Source organism: Arachis ipaensis, chromosome B08 (assembly GCF_000816755.2).
Source record: "Arachis ipaensis cultivar K30076 chromosome B08, Araip1.1, whole genome shotgun sequence".
NCBI classification, from domain to species: domain Eukaryota; kingdom Viridiplantae; phylum Streptophyta; class Magnoliopsida; order Fabales; family Fabaceae; genus Arachis; species Arachis ipaensis.
In genome coordinates, this window is record NC_029792.2 from 3414394 (window position 1) to 3423057 (window position 8664).

The 8664-nt window shown below is 32.3% G+C and overlaps 2 protein-coding genes across 2 annotated transcripts; both read left to right on the top strand.

Moving 5' to 3' along the window:
• On the top strand, window positions 1513–4167 carry LOC107612270 (vicilin-like seed storage protein At2g28490). Its single transcript, XM_016314061.2, has 5 exons — window positions 1513–2245; window positions 2584–2765; window positions 2950–3030; window positions 3117–3551; window positions 3692–4167. Exons 1-5 carry the CDS (start codon window positions 1957–1959, stop codon window positions 4142–4144), a joined length of 1440 nt encoding a protein of 479 aa, XP_016169547.1. The 5' UTR covers window positions 1513–1956; the 3' UTR covers window positions 4145–4167.
• LOC107610330 lies at window positions 5383–5882 on the top strand. The gene is made up of 2 exons (XM_021109462.1): window positions 5383–5698; window positions 5740–5882. Exons 1-2 carry the CDS (start codon window positions 5626–5628, stop codon window positions 5880–5882), a joined length of 216 nt encoding a protein of 71 aa, XP_020965121.1. The 5' UTR covers window positions 5383–5625.

Sequence of the window (8664 nt, forward strand, 5' to 3'; positions counted from 1 at the left end):
TAAATAATATATATAATTTCACAACCATCTTAATAAATTTATAATTTTTAAATTCACAAATATTAAAGTTTTTATAATTATAAATATGTAATAAACATAATCATAAACCAAGTTTTTTGAAACAAAATAATAAAACCAATATTGTTCAAAGAAAAATAAACATTGTTCAAAACATATAATTAAACATTTCAAGTTTATAATCAATCAAACATAAAACATAATCCGAAATATAACTTAAAACATCTTCAACTATCATCTTCATCCTTTTGTAGATCAATAACGTCATAAAAATTTATAAAAAAAACAGTCTTAACAAAAAAAACATTTGGCCCGCCGAAAAAGTCCGTCCCACCCTGCCCTGCTGAATCCCATCAAAACCCACGACTTAAACAGGCTTTTTATGTTCGACGGTTTCAAATTTCTAGCTCAACCCGCATTTTTTAACGAATTACACAGGTTTCAACCTGTCTGCCACCCTTAAATAGAACCGTGATGGTGGAAAATCTACTTAGCAACAAAATAAAACGGCATGACTTGACTTAGAAGAAATAAAATAAAACCGTAGCCAAATGCCAATTATTCTAATATAATGGGAGCGGTAGGGAAAAAGAAGAAACAACATGGTGGGAGAGGTCCTATAGCAGGCTCTTATATATGTTTTGTACAAGATGTCTTTGGTACGGATTGTGAGGTGGATCGAAAACTTGCAGGTCGAGGCGGATGTTGGATTTTCTGACGGGAGTAATGGGAGTGGTACCTGCAAAGACATTCTGATACTAAAGTCAAAATAGATCTAAGAGGTATAAGGTATGAATAGTAAAATGACCTACCTGAAAGCCTGAGGTCCCTTTTATATAGGTGGAGGTAGCTTATCTTATTTTATCTTGTTTGATCAAGATAAAAAAGATATTCAAATTTAATTGTTAGTGATGGAATTGAGTGGGTCAATTTTGAACCTTCTGAAAGAAGGAAGCGACCCAATCCAAAAGTTGGGTCGGTAGATTGTTCCGAGTGAGAATCTGAGGACTGAATCCGTAACATGTTTAATTTAAAGTAGCATATCAAAATGAATAACAAATATCATAGAACTTTGATATATGAATGTAAAAATCACTTTATATTGACTAAAAAAAATTTAGTTAGACTAAAAACATTCAAAGCTTTTGATATAAAAATATATACTACATGTATACTAATCAACTAACAAACCAGTTATATATTATGTACTTAAGTACTAGAATACTTAAACCTTAAGTAATAGAATAATTAAACTTGTATATAGTAGTAAAACAAAAAAAAATGAGATGTCAATATTTTTATATATAGTGATTGATTTTTTTTTGTATATTTAATAAAATTAAACAAAAATACTATATACTATATATATACTAAAAGTTAGTTACCAAATCAGTTAGTTGAATATAATAACCATTTTGGGCCCTAAAAAAGGCTTACCATGTAAATAATCGTTCATCGTGTTTTTTTGGTTTGGCCCATAGAAATAAGGCCTTGAAAGTGTGCTAACTCTTGGGCTACCAAAGTTGAGTCTCTGTATAGCCCATTTCATCCACTGTTTATATATGTGAATCATAATGCAATGTATGAGGTATATGATTTCTTTTGGTATAATCATCCATGCATTAACCCTATATAAGGTTAGGTTATGCAAATTACTATATCTGAATGAATATCATAATGGACTAATTTTTCATGGATAAACTGAAAACCTTCCAACCAATGATGTTAAGAGTGGAAACTTTCAAGCATAGACTTTGTCCTTGATCTAATGTGTTTTCAACTCTGATCTGTGATAACTTTACTTGCTATACATGGCAAAATTCCCTTGTAACTCTACATGGCTGACACGTGTCACCTGAATTCTCTTCCACTTCATATATATAAGTGATAAATCACCTTCAGACAATAGAGACAGTAATTAACAAGAACAAATTAAACATGGGAAACAGAAACAGCCTTTTGTTTTTTATCCTTGTTCTGATGTGTCATGGTGTAACCTTGACAATGGGGTTATGGAGGAATCATGATGATGTAGAAACGATGTTCTTGATGAAGAACTCCAAGAGTGTGGTTAAGACAGATGCTGGTGAGATGAGAGTTCTTGAAAGCTATGGTGATGCTAAGCTTATGGAGAGGCGCTTGCATATTGGATTCATCTCCATGGAGCCAAGGTCACTCTTCGTTCCTCAGTATATTGACTCAAGCTTCATCATTTTCCTCCATGAAGGTATCATCAATCTTTTTCTTTGATGGTTTGTTCTGTCATCAAATGTAGTTATTGTATAATATGCAAGAAACTATAAACTAATGAGAGGTTAAAGATTGTTATTAGAGATAATCATAGTACATATACTTTAGGATTAATACTAGTTGTGATAGAATTCTTTGATTTACAATTTTACATTTTCTCTTGATTCTCAATATAGTACCAAAGTCTTTATAAATACTTATATAAACACTCAAAAAATCTAAAAACGAAAAACACTCACATACTGATTAAAATAGTACATAGAGAATACAGAGAAAAGATGCATGAAGTTGAATGAAAAATGGAAATGATTTCAGGGGAAGCAAAGCTGGGATTCATGTATAGAGGTAAGCTTAAAGAAAGAACATTGAAGATGGGGGATGTGTATAGAATCCCAGCTGGTTCAGCATTCTATTTGGTGAATATTGGTGAAGGTCAGAAACTTCACATTATCTGCAGCATTGATCCCTCAGGGGCAGTGGGAGCTGGTACTTTCCAGGTACACATGCATTTCACAATAATCTATATTATATAGTATTTAGATATAAACCATTTCATTGTATGCCTAGATATGAGGTATATAAGAATTTAGAATTGTATACATGCCAGAATCTTGATTTTACTTTGTATAATTGTATTATACTTTGATTAGTATGTATGTATGTATGTATGTATGTATGCAGTCCTTCTATCTTGGAGGAGGAGCAAATCCAGCTTCAGTACTTTCCGGCTTCGGAACAGATATCCTTGAAGCTGCCTTTAATGTAAGATAGCTAAGAAGCAACTTGATTTTATGTCAGCATGGATCATGCAACTAATTATGTCTTGTTATATGAATAAACATACACAGGTATCAGCAGAAGAAGTTAGGAAAATGTTCACAAGGCAACATGAGGGTCCAATTGTGAATCTGGATCAGCAAGACACAGGTTTGTGGAGCAAGTTCCTTCAATTGAAGGATGAGGACAAATTGCAACACCTGAAGGGAATGGTGCTAGACCAGCAAGAAGAAGATTTTGATGATGAAGATAATGATGGACAAGAAGAGGAGAAGCAAAGAGTATGGTCATGGAGGAAGCTCTTAGAATCAGTTGTTTGTGATGAGATAAAGAAAGCATGGAACCCCAACAAGGGTATGGGTAAGAAGCCCCCTCATATTTGCAACCTCTATGACAGAGCACCAGATTTCATCAACAGCCATGGTTGGAGTGTTGCTGTTGATGGCTCAGATTATTCTCCACTCAAAATGTCTGGTGTTGGCATTTATCATGTTAATCTCTCAGCGGTATGCAAAATAAATATAGACTTAAATTTTTGTTGTTAGTACTAATCACGCATTTGCGTGAGTCAGGTACTAGTTTGATCATAGAAGCTCTGATACTATGTCATGAAACCAGTTCTCCTAAAGTGTGTGGTACAATGCAGGGAGCGATGATGACGCCGCACATGAATCCAATGGCAACAGAGTATGGCATAGTGTTGAGAGGGAGTGGAAGAATCCAGATAGTGTTTCCAAACGGAACCAATGCAATGGATGCAGAGATCAAAGAAGGGGATGTGTTCTTCATCCCAAGGTACTTCCCTTTCTGCCAAATAGCATCAAAGGACCAACCATTGGAGTTCTTTGGCTTCACCACCTCTGCAAGTAAGAACAGGCCACAGTTTCTTGTGGGAGCCACGTCACTCATGAGGTCCATGATGGGTCCTGAGCTCGCTGCTGCCTTTGGTGTGAGCGAGGAAACCATGCGCCACATGGTTGATGCACAGCATGAGGATGTCATACTTCCATATCCACATCATCAAGATCATAACAAGGAAGTGGTTGAGGTTGACACCATTCCAAAGCTTATAAGGAATGCCATGGTTTTGGGATGGTAAATTATTTATGAGGTGATTAGATCCTATGCGGCTTTGTTTTTCTTTTTGTTATCCACTTTTTTGTTGAGATGATTGTTCACTATTTTGTTCTTTAAGAGTGAATAAAATCAACTAGTTTTGTTGAATTCGCTATGGTGTGTCTTGTTCCTCCTTTTAGAAGTATAATGATCATTGTTCACTATGAATGTCACGTTATTGCAACTCTAAAATCTATCTTCTGAGTTTCCTACTATATTTTCAAGCAAACTTTTGACTCATCATGTTTGGATCTTGGAAGATGAGTGGTTGATTGTATTATCACCCCATCAAACATACTAGTGGAAAAATCTGTTAACCTGTTTGATCAATCCAAACTAAAAAGTAAAAAAATGAAAACAGAACATTCAAGTACTTCATAAAATCACAGATAATTAAGGCAAGCAAAACATAAGATATAATGGGATTAACAAGGGAAAATCTGAAACCAGACAAGAGCACGTACCTTGGATTACCACATTGGAATGCAAATTTGTAGAAATGAGTACCTTAGTTTGCATATGCAAAGGTATGCTACGCACAAGAGATGACGCTGGCAGACCTTGCTCCTACCCATGCCAATGGATGGTAGGATGGATGCAAGTGATAGCGCCATCTCTCCTGCGTAGCAAACCTTTCAATGCTATCAAGTATGAGCATCCCTCTTCATTCTCCACTACCAATGTTTCTTGGATTCTATGTAGGCCATGAAACAAACCTCATAAATAATATATAGACCATGAATTTTCCAATTATTTATTTGTTTATCTACACTTATAGCCAGCTAGGAATCTCTCATTACCCTGTTACTAATTATCCTAACCACAAATCCACACACCACCTTTTAAATATTCTTTTTCTGCATTATCTTCTGTCTGTTCTGTGTATGTAACTCTTTTAAAGCACATGTAGTAAGAATATATATATGCAAATAATTCAAATAAAATTATTTGGTCCAATGATATTGTTCTATCTTGATTGTTATGTGGTCCTAATTCAAATAATTCAAACAAGTGTGAAATTTGATGAGGTCATAGGTGTGATGTCACATGCTGAGGTTGCTTGCCACTTGTTATATCCATCAAAAACAGCCGCCATTCCCTGTTTGGAGAATCTAACTGTTCCATGCAATAGTAAGATGTCAGTAAGACTTAGCTCGGTAATTTTATAAAGTTTTTATTATTTTATTTCATCTTGTTCGATAGATAAACAAACAAAAATCATGAGTAATCTAATGCTTATTGAATGAATCAGATGAAGAGATAAGATCAAGTAGAATAAGAAAGGCAATCATTGAAAGAGACAAACAAGTAAAAACAGAAGCAAAATTACTGCATAATACATTGAAAAATCTGCCCTGAAACAGCATTTTGCTTGGAAGATCGAAATAGCTGGTGGATAGGACGAAAGAGACCCGTGACTAAAGAAACCAAACCAAACCAAAAGCAGGAAAAAAAAAAAAAGCAATGCAGTCAATGCTAAACCATGGTGTTCCTGTGTGTCTTTCAGGGATAATTCACCCCTCCCTCTTTCTCATGAGTAACTAAACCCCCCACAATTCATTATTGTTGGTGGTGTAGGATGGGAGGATCATGAACGCAGGAGGAAGGCCATGAAGAGGATGCAAACATCACTAGTGTTGAGAGAGGAACATGTGCATGCAAATCAAGATTTTGTGAATGTCAAAGGTGGTGATGATGAGGCTAAATTTTTTTTATATTGATTAAATATATGTAATACATTGATATTGAAAGATTAAGTGTTTTTTATACGGTGTTTTATTCAAATCGAACAGTCCGATTTGTTTGGAGAAAAAAAATAAATTACAAATCGAAGGATGTGTTTTGTATTTTTTATTTTTTTTTTGTTTTTTAAAATAAAAATCAGACGATCCGATTTTAACATTAAAATTTTTTTTATTTTCGAAATCACAAATCGAACGTCCAATTTGTGATTGTTTGTTTAAAAAAAAATAATACAAACAAATTAGTGCCTCAAATTTATACATTCCATACCAATATAAAACACACATCTCCTCACACTTCTTATTATACACCTCTTTCACACATGAAAAATAATAAGCGCTGATGATGACAAGTCTCACATCGGTCAGATTTAACTGTGAAAGCTGCTTCATTAGGTTCTGCAAAAGCTGCTTCATTAGGTCAGATTAAACTTCAATACATGTTTGGTTGTATATTATTGAAAATGCTTTTATTGAATTTTTTTTTTTTTAAATACACACAAACGTGAAAAATGTTGTTTTAGATGCGGGTTCGAACGTGTGCCACAAGAGAATTTTGTCTGAATGTCTTTGAATAAAGTAGTGTTCTATTGTTTCTATCAATTTTCATACGTACTTCGCGTTCCTCCTCCTCGGTGACGGATCCAAAAAATTTTGGTAGTGGGGACAAAATAAGTGGTTATTTTCTATATACATATAATATGGTTAATTTTTAAAATATCTAATTTACAAATTAAAACACTAAAATAATAATTTAAATAATAACATATAATTTAGAATTTTATTATTTAGGTTTCGTATTATAAAAAAATTAAGTAATCTTTTTCTTAACACTACAATCGAAATATCTATCTTTTTATATAAGATAATGCTACATATTTATGTTCTTTTGTTAACCAAGTCCACCCAAGTTAGTCTAAGATAACAAAAATCAGTTATCACTAACATTATTTCAAGTATTGTTGTTTAACTTGGTTAGACTTAGTTCATAAAAAGATTTGGATGTGTAGTATTATTCTTACATATATATAAGTAAATACTTATTTAAAAATTTACTTCTCATACAATTAGAAGCCAATATTTATTGAGATTCATAGTTGAGAAAGTTCTTTCAATTAATGCAATTGTTATGAAAAAAAATTAAAACTAATATAAAAAAAGATAAAAAATAATCTTTCGAGTCGATTTCTAAAAAAAAACACAAATTTCATTTAAATTGAGAATTGATCATTCCAATGACATCTAATATAAAATTTTTAAATTGACTATGAAGTACCAAAAATTGAATAAAAAATTATTGTGGGGTCAAATTCAATAATTTAGTGGGGCAAATAAATATTATTATCATATACTACTCAAAAAAATTTCAAATTGTAGTGGGGGCGGTTGCCCCCACAATTATATATGTACGTCCGTCCCTGCTCCGCCTCCTCTTCCTTCTTCTTCTCTTTTTCTGTGCGTTTCTTCTCTTTTTTTTCTTCGCGTGTTTTATCTTCATCGTTTTTTTATTACTGTTGTTGTTGCTATATTTTTTTTTTCTTTTTCTTTCTATTGATTTTGCAACATTATATATTTTTTTCTTCTTTGTTTGATTTTTTCTCCCAAGAAGAATTATAAGAAAACGAAATAAGAACACGGGAAGAAGAATCAGTAGAAGATGAGGAGGAGGAAGAGGAAGAATTTTGAATTATGCGTAACTTATCAAAATAAAAATACACCCAAAATTCTAAAAAATATACTCAAATATCTTCGTGTTACATCCAAATGTTTTCGTGTTACACCCAAATTTGCTGAGTATAGAAAAATGTTTCCTCTAATGCTGCATTTTTTCTTTTTTTTTTTCCTTATTTCTTTCTTTCTTTTAGTTAAATGAATATAAATTCATCATCTTCCAAGTAATTTTACAGCATTATGTGTTTTTTCTTTTTCTTTGTTTGATTTTTTTGTTTTTATTCTTGTTAATAGAGTAAAAGAAGAAACTTGAGAAGGTAAAATAAAAAGAAAAAGATGAATAAACAAAAAAGAAGAATAAGATAGTGATGATGATGAAAAAAAAAAAAGAAGTGGTAGAAGATGAGGAAAAGAAATAATTTTGAATTAACCAAAACTTATTAGAATAAAATACACCCAAAGTTTCTTAAAATACACACAAATATCTTTATATTACACCTAAATTGTCACCAAAAAAATATTACACCTAAATTTATTGCAAATACAAAGAAATATTTTTTTCAATGCTAAAATTTTACATTATATTCAATTCAAATCATCAACGATAAAATATTATTCACCTACAGAATCATAAACTACTAACGAAAAAATTAACTAGAAGAAATTTCAATGAAAAAAGACGGAGGAAGTGGTAGTGTTGGTAACGACGATAATAAAAGAGAAGAAGAAAAAGAAGAAGAGGAAGAGGAGGAAGAGGAGAAGAGGAAGAAGAACGTGCAGCAAGAAGAACGTGAAGAACGGCTTGAAAAAAACGCTTGTATGTGGAGAATTATTCTTTCCTATCTATCTTTTGTTGTGAAACTTTTTTTTCCCCCAAAAAAGTTTTTGTGGATATTATTTAGAAAGAAGAGGAAGAGGAGGAGGAGGAAGAGAGGAAGAAGAACATGAAGAACGGCTTGAAAAAAATGCTTTTATGTAGAGAATTATTCTTTCTTATCTACCTTTTGTTGTGAAACTTTTTTTTTTCCCAAAAACTCTTTTGTGGATGTTATTTCTTATGCTATAAAAATATCAATGTTAATTATAATTC